Source organism: Sturnira hondurensis, unplaced genomic scaffold, assembly GCF_014824575.4.
Source record: "Sturnira hondurensis isolate 20B ecotype Veracruz unplaced genomic scaffold, ASM1482457v3 Scaffold0015475, whole genome shotgun sequence".
Lineage (NCBI taxonomy): Eukaryota > Metazoa > Chordata > Mammalia > Chiroptera > Phyllostomidae > Sturnira > Sturnira hondurensis.
Window position 1 is genome coordinate 1520855 of NW_028088106.1, and position 15907 is coordinate 1536761.

Genomic DNA, 15907 nt, shown 5'->3' on the forward strand with positions numbered 1-15907 from the left:
ATTTATAATGATTTCTCATAATAACACATAGAGAAAAACAGTAGAATAAACCATATTTTCTTAGATATGTGTTTTATTTCAGGTATAGCTATAGATTCTTAATATAACTATGGTGATATAACATATAACTATATGTTGTATAAAGTATATAAACTATATTTATAGTTATATAAATATAACTATAACATATACGTGTTTAGGACATTTACTAAAATAATGAAATAGAGTATATATCCTTAGTAATTTAACCTCATATTATAATACTGTATTATAATACTATGTATTATAATACATATTTCAACAGTTTGAAACAATATTTTTTTACCTTGAAATTTAAATGGCTTTATTTAGAGGGTGCATTCTCTGTTTAACTATATTTTTTTATTAAAATTTTTCTTATACTACACTAATAAGTCCCTGTAGATATTTGAGTTTGTAACAATGGAATAAATATATAAATTAAGTAGTGCAGTTTGCCATTTTAAAGAAGACATTATCAGTGTTCAAGAAGTAAGCAATAGAGACCTAAACAAACAATTAATAGTACAGTTTTGACATTCAGTATTATTTTTTATTAGTTTCAGATATACATAATAGTTTAGAGTATCATATAATTTACAAAGTGGTCTCCCAATATTGCAGCTACCCACCTGGCACCATGATACTTATTATGCTATTATTGACTATATTCCCTATGCTGTAATTTACATCTCCATTACTCTTCTGTAATTACCAATTTGTACTTCTTAATCCCTTCATCTTTTCACTGAGCCCACTATACCCTCTTCCCTCTGGCTACCATCAGTCAATCCTCTGTATGGTTAAGTCTGTTTTTGTTTTGTTTGTTGATTTAGTTCTTAGATTTCACATGTAAGTGAAATCAAATGACATTTGTCTTTCCCTGCTTAGCTTAATCCACTAAGCATAATAGCCTCTAAGTTTATTTTACTTATATAGTGCAATTTATTTATTTTTAATTTTATTTCCCTTGACTGAGGAGATATATAAGAAGAATTATTGCTAAGAGAAATGTTAGAGGTTTATTGCTTATGTTTTCTTCTAGGAAATTTATACTCTCCAGTCTTACAGTTAAGTCATTAATGCATTTAAAATTTTATTCTTGTATATCATTTAAGAAGGTGGTTTAGTTTTAATTTTTTGCATGCATCTGTCCCAAGAGACTCTCTTTAACCCATTGTATGTCCTTGGCCCCCTTGCCATATATTAATTGGCCATATAGGTGTGAATTTATTTCTGGGCTCTGTATTCTGTTCCATTGATCTCTGTGTCTGTTTTTACACGGTACCATGCTGTTTTGATTACTATAGCCTTGTAGCTAAGGTTTGTTATCAGGTGACAAGATGCCTCCAAGTTTGTTCTTCTTTCTCAAGATTGCTGTGGCTATGTGGGGTCTTTTCTGGGTCCATAAAAAGTTTTGGAATATTCTGCCTTGTTCTGGGAGATATATGCCATTGTATCTTGATAGTAATTGCATTGAAACTATCAATTGATTTGGGTAGTATGGATATTTTATTAATGTTAATTCTTCTTATCCATGAGCATAGTATATGCTTCCATTTATTTGTATCTTCTTCATTTTATTTCTTCACTGTCTTATAATTTTCCAAGTTCATATCTTTTACCTCCTTGGTTAAATTTATTTGTAGGTATTTTGTCTTCTATTAGTTCATTATTGGTATATAAAGTGCAAACAATTTCTTAATGTCTATTTTGTATCCTGCTACTTTGTTGAATTAATTTCATTGGTTTTGATAGTGTTTTTAATAGAATCTTTAGGGATCTCTATATACAGTATCGTGTCATTTACAAATAATATCCATTTTACTTATTACTTCCTGATTTGGATGCCTTCTATTTCTTCTTTTCTGGTTGTTGTGCCTAGGACTACAATGCTGTGTTTAACAAGAGCAATAGAAGTGGACATCCCTGTCTTGTTACTGCTTTAAGAAAAACAATTTTAGCTCTTCCCCTTTGAGTATGATGTTAGTTGTGGGTTTGTTATATATGACCTTCATTACTTTCCCTTAATTCCCGCTTATAAAACCATTTATTTTGTAAATGAGTACTGAATTTTGTCAGATGTTTTTCTGCATCTATTGATATGATTATTTGATTTTTATGTTTCATTTGTTTGTATGGTATATCACATTTATTGATTTGTGAATCAGTCATACCAACCTTACACACTGGAATTAAATACCACTTGATTATGGTATGATTTTTTATCTTTAGAGAGGAAGGGAAGGAGAGAAGGAGAAAAACATCAATGTATGGTTGCCTCTCATGAGTTCCCCGCCAGGAACTGGCCTACAACCCAGGCCTGTGTCCTGACTGGGAATCGAACCGCAACTGTATGGTTCGCAGGCCCACACTCAATCCACTGAGCTACGCCAGCCAGGGACTGATTATGGTAAGATTTTTAATGTATTGCTAAATTCAGTTTGCTAATATTTTGTGAGAATTTTAGCATCTATTTTTATCAAGGATATTGGCCTATTATTTACTTTCTATTTTTATCTGATTTTGGAATCAGGATAAATCTGGCCTCAACAATGAGGTTAGGAGTCCACCTTCCTCCTAAAGTTTTCTGGAATAAGTTTGAAAAGATTGGGTTATTTCTTTTGAGTGTTTGGTAAAATATGCCTGTGAAGTCATTCAGTCCAGGACTCTTATTGGAATTTTTTTTTGATTACTGCTTTGATTTTATTGGTTGTATTTATTTTGTTGCTTCTTTGATTACGTTTTTGAAGATATCATGTTTTAAGAGATTATGTGATAAATACAATAAATTTATCAATTTCTTCCACAGTGGCCAATTTGTTGGCATATAATTGTTTATAGCATTTACTTATAATTCTTTGTATTTCTGTGGTGTTAACTGTCACATCTCATCTTTTATTCTGATAGTTGTTTATTTGTTTCTTCTCTTTTTATTCTTGATTGATCTGTTTAAAGATTTGTCGATCTTCCCCACACCACCCCCTTCCACCCAAGGAAGAAGTTCGTGGTTTCATTGATTTTCTTTTTTCCTATTTTTTTTCTTTTTAGAATCTATTTCATTTGTTTCTGTTCTGATATGTCCCCCTATGTCCATCAATATTTGCTTTATATATTTATGTCAAGTGTATAAATGTTTACAAGTGTTATATCCTCTTTTTGAATTGACCCCTTTATCATTATGCAGTATTCTTTATTCTTTTTAAATATATTTTATTGATTATGCTATTACAGTTGTCACATTGTTTCTCCCTTTTCTTCTCCTCCATGCTGTACCCCACTCTCACCATCATTCTCCCACCTTAGTTCATGTCCATCGGTCGTACATGTAAGTTCTTTGGCTCGTCCATTTCCCATACCATTCTTAATCTCCCCCTGTCCATTTTGTACCTACCACTTGTGCTTTTATTCTCTGTATCTTTCCTCACCATTCTCCCTCTCTCCCTTTCTGCTGATAACTCTCTATGTAATTTCTATTTCTTTGAATCTATTCCTGTTCTAGTTGTTTGCTTAGTTCTTTATTTTTCAGGTTTGATTGTTGATACTTATAAGTTTGTCTTTTTTTCACTGTTTATATTTTTGATCTTCTTTTTCTTAGATAAATCCCTTTAACATTTCTACTCATATAATAACTTGGTGATGATAAACTCCTTGAACTTTACTTTATCTGGGAAGCACTTTATCTGCCCTTCCATTATAAATGAAAGCTTTGCTGGATAAAGCAATCTTGGCTGTAGGTCTTTGGATTTCATGACTTGGAATACTTCTTTCCATCCCCTTCTTACGTGTAAGGTTTCTTTTGAGAAATCAGGGAACAGTCTTATGGGAACTCCTTTGTAGGTAACTATCTCCTTTTCTCTTGCTGCTTTTAAGATTCTCTTCGTATCTTTAATCTTGGCTAATGCAATTATGATGTGTCTTGGTGTGTGCTTCCTTGGGTCCAACTTTTTTGGGACTCTCTGAGCTTCTTGGACTTCCTGGAAGTTTATTCTTTTTGCTAGAATAGGGAAATTCTCCTTCATTATGTTTTCAAATAAGTTTTCAATTTATTGCTCTTCCTCTTTTTCTTCTGGCATCCCCAAGATTCAGGTGTTGGAACATTTAAAGTTGTTCAAGAGGTCCCTTAGACTTTCCTCATTTTTTTGCATTCTTGTTTCTTCATTCTATTCTGGTTGTATGTTTATTTCTTCCTTATGCTCCAAATCATTGCTTTGAGCACCTGTTTCCTTCCTTTCACTGTTTGTTCCCTGTATATATTTTTTCTTTATTTTACTTTGCATACACTTCACTTCTTCCTCTATTTTGCAACAATACTCAACCATTTCTGTGAGGGTTCTGATTACCAGGTTATGGAATTCTGCAGCTGATAGTTGAGCTACCTCTTCATTGCTTAATTCTACTTTTGGTGCTTTAATCTGTTTTTTCGTTTGGGCAATATATATATACATATATATGCATACATGCATACGTACATACATACATACATACATATATACGTATGTACATACATATATGTAGTGTCAGCTCATCTGTTACGTAGTAAGGGGCAGAGCCTTAGGTACTTTCCAGGGTGGGGCAACCCACATGACTGCACTGTGGGAGAAAGTTCAGAGAGGAAACAGTGGGACTTGCTGGTTCTTGGCTGGCTTTCAGTCACTTCCCCCACTACCCAAAACCAAATTGGAGATGCTTGGTCCTGATTCCCAGTTGGGTGATTTGTGTATGTTCTAGGATCCTTTGAGTCTCTCTAATAAACTCTCCTCTTAGGCTGGGAGTTTCTTTGGAGTTTCTTGACCAATGGGGTTTCTCCACAGACCCCTATTCAGTAGACCTTAGACAGAGTTCAGGAATCTGTATTTAGGAAAAGCAACTCATGTGATTCTTACCCTAAAACAAGACCACATGATTTAAACTCTGTTTCTTCAACATTCCCTACAAATTAGTATTTGTTAGGGCTGCTTTAAAAAATTACCACAAATGTGATGGCTTGGAAAAACAAAATTTTACTGTTACATGTCTGGTGACCAGAAATTCAAGATCCAGGTGTCAGCGGGCTTTCTGTGAAAGCTCTGGGGAGAATTTTCTATGACCATTCAGCTTCTGTCGGCTCCTGTGGCTCCTTGCCTACGGCATCATGACACCAAACCCTGGGCTCTGTCTTCACATGGCTTTCTTCCCTGCGTCTCTGTCAAATCCCCTCTACTTTATGTTATAAGGCATGGTCATTAGGTTTAGGTTCCACCCTTAAACCATGGTGATCTCATTTTGAGACCCTTCATTTAATTATATTTACCAAGACCCTTTCTCTAAATAAGGTCACATTCACAGGTACCAGGGTTTAGTCATATCTTTTTTGATACGTACAATCCAACCCATTACAGCTGGGGAACTTTATTATGCCTCATACCACCAATCAAATTATAGTAGAGACTGTGGTATAGGTAGTTTGAAAAGCTGCTCAGGTTATTTTAATATGCATCCAGGTTTGTGAAAAACTCTCTTAATACCTATCATTTAGTCCCCGGTTTCAAGTCAACTTCTTACTTAATATTTCTATTAGGTCTCTGGTTTATTGAGATTCTTTTGCTTGTGTATAGTGTTTAGAGTTCTGCACTACCAGAAAAATTTGCCTGCTCACCAGTCACTGGGCAATAATAATTCTTCCCATCTCTCTAGTGTGAACTAGAATGCATTGCTTTAAATTTCATTTGAGAGTAAGCAGGAATTCTTCAGACATTTCAACAGCATTGTACATAAATATACACACCTACATATATACCTGTATTATAGGTACATATTTATACATCCAGATCAGGTTCAGATGAGATAATATATGCAAAATCCAGGTATTTTAGATCTAGTTATATATAATATATATTTATGAAACATATTTATATCAGAATTGTGAATGGAAATCAACAGTAGAACTAGGGACAAGGAATCCCAAAATATAACATTTGCGCTAAAAGTCAACGAGGAGAGGAAATTTGTTAAAAATTACTCTTATTAGCCCTGAGTTGTGTGGCTCAGTTGGTTGTACCTCCTCCCACAAATTGTCAGGTCCCTAGCTTGATTCCTGGTCAGGGAACACACCTGGGTTGTGATTTGATTCCCTCATCGAGGTGCATATGAGAGGCAATTGTAACTGTTTCTCTCACTCTCTCCCTCCCTTCCCCCCTCTCTAAAAACAGATAAATAGATAGATAGGTAGGTAGATGGATAAAATATTTAAAAAGTTACTCTTAATAATGTGCTAATTTTTAAAGGGTAAAAATAAAGCAAATAAAAAATTATTCCTGGCAACCTGACTCTATTTCATGGCCCAGAAGAGTCTATTCCTTGTGCCTATATGGTGCTACAATTACTAATCCCTGAGTATGAATCAGAATGAGAAAAATATGACAAATGCTATGTGACATATTGTTTTAAAAGTTTGTCATGTAAATGTAAAATTTATTTTATTTTTTCTCTTGAAGGGTGTAATATTACAAATACACACACACAAACACAAAAGACCATCATTTTCTGAAAAATAGCCTTAAAATAAATAGCAAACTTAATTTACCTGAAATATATTTAAATAGTTGGGTTTGATATAAACTATATGTCAAGTGTTCTTTGTTGATTTCTTATGGCACATTTCATTGGGTATTCCACTTTACTAAAGCTATTACTTTTTCTAATCATTTCTTGGAATGAAAAAAATCTACATTTCATTGTTTGATATTAACCTTAGGTTTAAATTGAATACAGTTTATTTTAGTATTAATTATTTTAATTTCCAGGGATACCTACTACTTTTAGATATGAATACAGTCTTTGAAAATTTTTCTGCTGCCCTAAAATGTGTAAACACAGAAAATGTAGCTTTTATCACTTCTATATTTTCATTTTCACTCACTTGTTTCTTCCCATTAGTATTCATGTATATGAAACTTTCAACTTGCTAAGAAAGATTATCACCAACATAATAATTTAATATTTTTGATCCTGTATTTCTCATCAGCTTTCACATTAATTCTTACTCTTCTCACAGTCAAATTTCTTAGAAAAGTTGCATAACATTTATGTATCTATCTTCTACTCAGTCTACAAAGGAGTGTCCACACTTTTTGTCTCTCTGGGCCACACTGGAAGAAGAAGAGTTGTCTTGGGCTTCTGTTATTTTATCATCACATGGCATTGTGACACAAAAATCACAGAAAATCTCATAATATTTTAAGTATATTTACAATTTTGTTTCAGGCTTCATTCATAGCCATTCTGGGCCACATGTGGCCCATGGCCAGCAGGTTGGACACCCCTGGTAAGAATGGAAACTTATTTTCCCCCCATTCCACCAAAACTGTCTTTTCTAAGCTCACAAGGGCTATTTTTTAAAAAGAAAATCTGGATAGTACACTTCACTCTGTATCTAGTGTTATCTGAGCAGCTGACTGTTGCTCAGTCAGCTTCACGACTACTGACTTTCTCCTTGAAGCGCTACCTCTTCTTGTGTTCAGTAACAAGCTATTTCTCGGTTTTCCTTCTACGTTTTGCAGGCTCCCCCCCCCGTCTCTGTCTAGCCTTCCAATATATATTTCTTGTTTTATGATTTTCTTTGTAAAAGGGAGTACATTACTTTCTGGGAAGTGTTTTCTATTTATTCATTTGAAGAGAAAAGATAGTACATATTTTTTTTTCAATAGTATAAATAATGTACAGGTTAACTTAGGTTTTATAAATTTCTTTTTGGCATTCTGATATTGTGCTACAGTGTTTCTATATGTGAATTTATTTTTGCTTAAGAGAGGATTGTGCTTCCTATATCTAAAGTCATATCTCTGATAAATTCTGGAAAAATCTATAAAAGTATTTGAATATTGCCTATCTTCATTATTTCATTTCCATATTTTGGGAAATGTTAGCATTATGTTTGATCTTTTTGGTCTATCTTCTATGAATCCTAATCTCTTAAGATAATCTTAAATATTTGATTTGAAATGACCAATAGTTATTCAGATTTATCTTCTAATTTAGTAATTATCTCAAGTGTAATAATTTATAATTTAACTTGTCCATGCATTGTGAAATGCCAAAATGCTGGGTTTCATTTCTAAATGTTCTACTTGATTCTTTTTCAAACCTGTCTCTTTTATTGGGTTGTCTTTTACATGGACTTTATTTTTATATCTGTCTTTTAAATACCTTTGACAACCTATTTCACAGTGTCCATCTTACTTCAAACTATAGCTACTACCACTTATTTTTACCATATCTAAAGATCTTATAAAGGTAATCCTGGCATTTGTTAGAACTGCTGAATGTTACCAGACTTTTGTCTTTTACCTTTTTTACTCTTTTTTAAAAAAAATTACCCTATCTTCTGTGTTTCTATTTTGCTCCTGTGGAAATCTTATGAATCTTATTTTGAGGTCATATCTTTCCTGAGCACAGTCAAAATCCTCTAAAATATTACATACCCTAAAATAATTTTCATTTTGGTATTTTTGCTTAAGGTTTTCCAACTATGGAAAGTAGAGTTTGTGATGCATTCTCACAATTACATGTGCTTCTCAGCTCACAGTGGGGCTACATCTTGATAAATTCATCATAAATTGATAATATCATAAGTCAAAAGTGCATGTGATACCATCTACTTAACATCATAGCCTACCTTAAACATACTTAGATTGTTTATATTAGCCTACAGGTGAGAAAAATCTCCTAACACAATGAATAGGCTGTGGAGCATTGGTTACTTGCCCTCAGGGTCACGCGGCTGGCTGGGAGCTGCATAATGAGAGTATCATACAGCACATTGGTAGCTCAGGAAAAGATCAAAATTCAAATTACAGTTTCTGACTGCATATCACTTTCACATCATCATTAAGGTGAAAAGTTGTAAGTTGGAAACTATACTTCTGAATTTTCAGGGTGGTGGGGAGAGCAATATATATTTTTTCCACTCATAGTCCAGGCTGAAACACTTCTTTGTACTGGAGGGAGGGGGAGAATATTTTCTATTCCACTTTTGCACTGAAGGTTTTCTTTAGCTTCAGAGAGTCCTGGATTTTTGCTGGGATCCACACTTTCTCTGAAACTGAGGATGTGCGACCTGCCCATCAATTACATTAAAACCCAAGCATCTAGATTATAGATTCAGTTTTCTTCTATAGCCTTTGCAGGCAAAATCATACTCTCCCCCACCCCCACACATCCACATCCACATAGCATTTATAGATTTCACCAAGCGCTCTAGCTTCCAGAACCTTCTTCATTTCGGGACTCTGAAAATGTATTGTTTTCTTACACATTCGCCTATGTATTAAAATGTTTAGTTGTTACTTTGTTTAGCATTTCTCATTTGTCTGTCATATTCCCAGAAGTACTCAACATTTTTCCTAACTCTCCTATTAGTCTCATTCTACATACCCTCTGGGTCTTTTTATTTCCAAGGCTTTGTTTTAAATAATATATAATAGTGATTATTTCCAAAAATTTTACAACTTCCACCTTACTTGTTACCGCAACTATTCTGAAATTCTTGTAGTTTCTCAAACTTTTTATATACCCTGACTTCTGGGCCTCCAGGAATGACATCTTTCTGGAATATTTTGAAAATACTCTATCCTCTCCTATTTTTTTGATTTAACTTAAATATACCATTTATATCAGCTTGTATATCTCTTCCTCTAGAGCAAAATATCTAAACTTAGATGCTTCTGTTTCTTTAATAGTACCTATACTGCCTATATAATAACATTTATAGAGATTTATTGAGTCACTTGTTTAATTTTGTTATAAATGTTTTTCCTACCAGATTGTAAACACTCTGAGAAAAAGTGTTGAACATTGTATTCCCAGTGCCTAATATTATGCTGTTCATTCATTTATTCTGAGTGATATTATTTCTAAGACTTAGAACTCTGTCTTGTGTAAAGTTTTCAAAATATTTTGAGTGAGTAGAAGGTTGAAGTGGTGTTTTATTCTATTTTACAGGGTAGGAATCTGAGGTTAGAGAAGTTAAGCCACTGTCCAAGGTCACATATTAATTAGCAATAAAGCTAGGATTTGAAGTCAGGTTTGCCTACTTACAAAACCTACTCACATTACATGTGATATATAAAATGAGGTTTTATATATCACAATGAAATAGCAGAATACTGAAGACAATTTATAGTACACTGTCCCCTTATGGTTTTCTCCAAAATGTATTTACTCTACTGGATTTTTTGAAAATCCTATGTAAGTAAGAAGTATTAGCAGCCATAACTAGTATCAGTATCAAGAAATGCTACATATATTTTCTCAAAGGACATATTTTTATAATCTGTGTAATTTTAAAATGTGCTAGTTTCCATAACTATATTTAACTATATATACTAAATAGGTAAAAATAATAACTAGAGTTTAATGGAAGGCATAAAAAGAAGAATTAATTTTTTTATTTTTCCCAATTTTGTCTATGCTATCTTTTTTTAAAGCATTGGTATGATCAGCATGATATAAAGAAAACAATATATTTTGGAATCAGTCTGCATAGTATTCAGATTTTACTCCGGCAGTTAGTGGTAATGCGATGTATTCTCAGACAATTTATGTTGTCTCCTTCTGCAAATTGGGGTTAGCAATAAGAATTGCAGGGCTGTTGGGAAGAATATAGGTAATGTACACATATAACTAGTCTAGCACCTCATATTCAATAGGTAATGATACATAATATATATGATCTCTGTCAGGTTTAGATAATACTTTTCTAACTCTGGACCCCTATAATGTTCTTACCTTGCCATATATTTTAACTTGAATTTTCAGTATATTTTTCACATACTTAATCACAAAGGTTAAATTCATCAGTATATAGAATGTGAACTAATACTCTCAAGCAAATCTATGACAACTGTATTTTGAAACTTCAGTAAAAAGCTACTTAGAAATATCCATTTTTTAGTCAAGGAGAAGGAAGAAGGAAGGAAATTCCCAGGGCTTAAAAGACCTGTGACAGGAAACAAACATAAATTGGATCTGAAAACTGCCTCACTGGGAAATATTCCTCTAAGCTTTGTGTACTAGATAAATATAAGTACTAAACCAACCATGACTGCTCTTGAGAGCGGGAGAGAATTGGTGTAATTTACATAATAACATACATATAACCTGGCAATAAATTTTAAGTGAAAGACATAACAGATAAATTGAGCATATTACCTGCTACAATAGAAGATTTCTTAACAGTCCATTAATCCATATTAAATATTCTATGAGGCCAAAGTACCTACAGAAATAAAATATCGTTTTCTTGCTGTAATTGTAACATGATAAAATGTAAGCCACTTTGATTCATAATTTTTCCTTTTCAGAGTTAGTCAGGTAATCTTTTCAAGGGTTCTGCAATTTGTGTCCCAGGGAAGTCCAAAGCCAGAGACTATGTGAAGTAAAGAAAGAGAAGATTTAACATTTCAGTCTTTGTCAACTACTGTACAAAAACTCATAATAGGATTTTATTAAAACAAGTACCCAGAAAAAAACTAAAATATTTAGATATGATATTTAACTTTTAAATTAAAGCTAATACAGGACAACAGTGAAATGTTATATTTATTTTAAGAACATTGGTTTTGTTTTATTTTTTAGGGCAAAAGTATTTTGTCATCAGACATAGTTTTTCTGTTACCACCAGGTACTAGTGGTTGGATATGAACAAATTATTGGAAACAGTATTTTCCAATATTAGTGAAAAATGAGAGATCCTATATTATATTTAAATTTTTATGGAACTCTTTATAAAGTGTATGACCCATTTGCTACACTATTAAGCAGGGAAAAGCCAAAGATAATTTCAGCATTTGTTTACTTACAAGCTGTTTTATTTTCTCTGAAAATCAGTTATTGTGTTGTATTGAAATGCTGTGGTGATCCCAGCAGTTATTCAAGTGGTGGAGTCTTCCCCCCACCCCCTGCATTAAGTGCCTTAAGGGCTTTGTGCACTTCTCAGTGATGTTTCTTCTGACTTCTTGATCGCTAGAACTTAAAAGAACCAAGAGATCATGTTATAAACCAAGAACCTGTGACCAGAGAGGTTGTGTGATTTACCCAAGATCACATTGCCGTGATAACAGAATAGGAATGTAATCTTAGTAACTTTACTCCCTTATAAGTTTCCCTTCAATTAATGCTATTTTTTTTCTTTTTAAAACCTTCACCCGAGGACATACTCATTGACTTTAAAGAAAAGGGAAGGGAGGAAGAGAGAGGGGGAGAGAAACGTGAAACATCAATGTGAGAGAGAAACATCTTTCACACCCCAACGGGAGACCAAACCAGCAACCTAAGCATGTACTCTGATGGGGAATTGCACCTATGACCTTTGATGAGTCTTCAGCCAACTGAGCCATACCAGCCAGGGCTAATGCCATCATTCTTTTTAGTGACTTGACCTTTGTTCCTTTTAGGTCCATATATGTGTGTGTGTGTGTGTGTGTGTGTGTGTGTGTGTATAATTTGCCTTTTGGTCCTATAAACTAATTCAGACAACAAGGTTACCAAAAGAAATGATGTAACTAAGTGTTATATAAAAAATAAAGCAGAAAGTAAATGCAATTATTGAAGAACACATACACATTATTGCACTGGCTGATATAGCCCAGTGAAGTGAGTGCTGGCCTGAAAACCAAGGGTTGCTGGCTGGATTTCCAGTCAGGGCTCATGTCTGGGTTGCAGTAGGGGACACATAAGAGGCAACCACACATTAATGTTTCTCTCCTCTTTCTCCCTCCCTTCCCCTCTCTCTAAAAAAATAAATAAATACAAATTTAAAAAGAGCATTACACATTATAGGCATATATGTATTACATCTGTCCAAAAGTCCAACCATTGTTACTATAATGAGAAAGATTTGGGCCACGTTGATGTAACCTGGCAGCCAAGGACAGTGAACTGGAATGTGCACGTGTGAACAATGACGATTTCACTGTACTAGTCAGTGGGGGCAGTAGATGCTGTTGACTGAGCATGTGTACTGTCTGTGGGGCCGTCACATTCAAAATGACTTAGTACAGCAGTGAATCTGCCTCAAATATTGCGTGAAGCTTGAACATTTCTCCACAGAAATTATTCTGATGATTCAGAAGGCCACAGCTATGGGCAACTGGTGATTGTCAGCTTTATCACAATTTCATGAAGAGTTTATTGGTGAAACATCAAATTACTCAGGCGACTCGATGTCCCCCTACCATGCAAGTTTGGTATCCTGCAACTTTTGGCTTTTCCCAAAACTAAAATCCCCTTTGAAAGGGAAGAGATTTTAGACCATCGATGAGATTCAGGAAAGTATTATGGGGCAGCTGAAGGTGAATGGGAGAACTGTGTGAGGTTCCTAGGTTCCTACTTTGAAAGGGACGGAGGCATCATTGTTCTATGTACAAAGTTTCTTGTATCTTGTATCTTCTTTAATAATGTCTCTATTTTTCATATTATGTGGCTGGATACCTTCTGGACAGACCTCATATCTTGTGGTTACTCTGGGTAAAAGTCCTATGAGTCATTTTTTTAGAAGTTGAAGATACACTAGATTTTAGATTATCTTATTTTTGTTTTAGATTTTTTTACCTTTTGGTAGCTATTTTTTTTAGATTTTTTGGCTGTTTAATTTAGTCTTACAAGAGACAGAAAAAATATGAAAGATTACATAGAAAAATTTTTAACCAGTGAAGTTTATACCAAATGTCAGAGATTTCCAAATAATTGGGGTGATTTTTTTCTTGTAAAACTTGTGATATTCATTAATATGCTCCTGTATACAGAAGGAAGATTTTTAAATATGAATTAACCTATTATAGATGCAAAGATATAACATTCCTTTTTAAAAAACTAGATCTCATTATACCTTAGAGTCTGCATTTAGTTGTTTACTCATTTGAACCAGAACTTGCACTGATGCTCTGTTTAAAGTCACAGATTCATGTCTACTGTGTAGCTTCTAAATGTTGAAATCACTTACCTAAGGAAGGAAACATTTTGACAACATTCATGTTGATTCCTAAAACATAAGTTTTCATTGCTTTGTCATGTACCAAAACAAAACTCTTTTAGAGTATTGATTAAATCTTTGGGCATTTTCATTTTTATTTCCATTACTATTTTGTATGTCAGAATATTTGTTGCGTTGCTTCAACAAATAAGGTTATAGCCTGTGGTATAACCTTATATCTACTTGTCAGTGATTGCCTCCTTTTTATATGTGTCTTTAAATCATACTTAGGCTCTAATTAAATTTTTTGTGTTCAAAATTTATTCTAGAACTTATGTTCAAGACATGCCTTTGGTAATCATGAAATTTAATCTTTATTATATGATACCAACTAAACTATTTTATTGTCATTTTTCTTTTGTTTTTACATTCAACTTGTGATGTTTACATCTCTCAGAGGCAAAGTTAGATATAACTTTCCTACTTTGTCTCTCTCTCTTCAGAAAAGCCCTTTTTCTTTTAAAACATATGTGACTATCACACTATAACAAACAGCATCATCCAGCTGTTTTTCTTTGAAAAGTGATTGAGTCCCTCAATACAGGGAGTTGACATCTATTTGTTTTACTTTCAGTATAATTCATCCAAACAGTCATTTATCAAATGATTCTCCTTGGCTTCTCGTCACTGGACAGTATTCATATAAAATAAGATATTAAAAGTGTATGCATCCTTTGTGCTCAAGAAGTTACTGTCACTATATATCTTTATCCGATGTTTCCTCCATGTCTTTTGTGGAAGACAGAGCAGGAGCTCTGATCAAATTAGCAAAGGAGATACAAATTAAGTCGAGCACAGTCATTAACATATTTTCTATTGAATGTTTTTATATCATTCACAGAATTCCCAACTTGTGAGCCACTAACTCAATTTATATGTAAAAGTGGAAGGTGCATTAGCAGCAAATGGCACTGTGACTCTGGCAAGTACCACCTGTTCACTGCATTGCATTGCTTTGACTGGGGGCCTGGCTGGCTGTGCTGATTCCCATCCTTCAGAGGCGGTTTATGAGGGGAGCTTGCAGAGCCAAGCAAACGGCTAGAACAAGTGGTGAGGGGGCAGCTGGCCCCTTTCTATTGATATAATAGAAATTAGCATTAAGGACAATGGAGCTCAATATCTGTCCCATGGGACTATGATAGAGATTTGCTTTCGGATACTGTGCTGGACACAGTCTAATCTACAGACAATGTGGTAAAAATGGGACAGTTGGGGAAATGACTTGGACCATTCATGTTCCCCAAAATATTTATGAAAAATGCTCTATAACCTGTGATGGAGTAGTTTATAAATTACTATGTAGTTATCCAGATGGTCTCAATTCTGTCACCTTGCTTTTTATGTTCAAATGTATTTTTTCTTGTATTCAATGTTATTTTTATGCTAACTTATGCCAAATACAGATAAATGAATTAGATATAAATTGATGCTTTCCCAGCCATCGATTTCAATGTAATCTATTTCTACTTTATGTTCCTCTCCCTTCCCGTCTACAATTGTTGTTTATAAAGAACATAAATCATTGCTAATGATAGTATGCAACAATTTTCCAGTGTGAATACATACTTAGGAGCCAGTGTGTGAAGGGGCCACAGTGGCCCTCATGGTAGAGAACGGGGAGTGAGAGACTGAACTGAAGATATAATGATAAATTCCTCCACATAGGTATTGTAATTCAAAATAATAATTTTCTATACTAATTATGTTACAAGCTATACATTTCATGGAATTCTTACATTCCCAATCATCCTCCCACTTTAGAATTATTTCATGGTACATAGATTAATTCAGTTAGTGGCTAGTCAATTCTGAATGAAATAGAAATTGAGCTTCAATATTTAAAGTCAAGGGTTTTTTCCCCTTAGTTTAGCAGCTGAT

The 15907-nt window shown here is 33.8% G+C and overlaps 1 protein-coding gene across 1 annotated transcript in view; it reads left to right on the forward strand.

Annotated features, from left to right (window-relative positions):
- LRP1B (LDL receptor related protein 1B) overlaps positions 1-15907 on the forward strand; it is a gene marked incomplete at its 3' end in the record, with an annotated part of 1343287 nt that overhangs the window by 786684 nt on the left and 540696 nt on the right. Inside the window, exon 19 of the mRNA XM_037064526.1 lies at positions 14871-14951. Coding sequence (XP_036920421.1) covers positions 14871-14951 — 81 coding nt within the window. The remainder of the gene's footprint in view (positions 1-14870; positions 14952-15907) is intronic.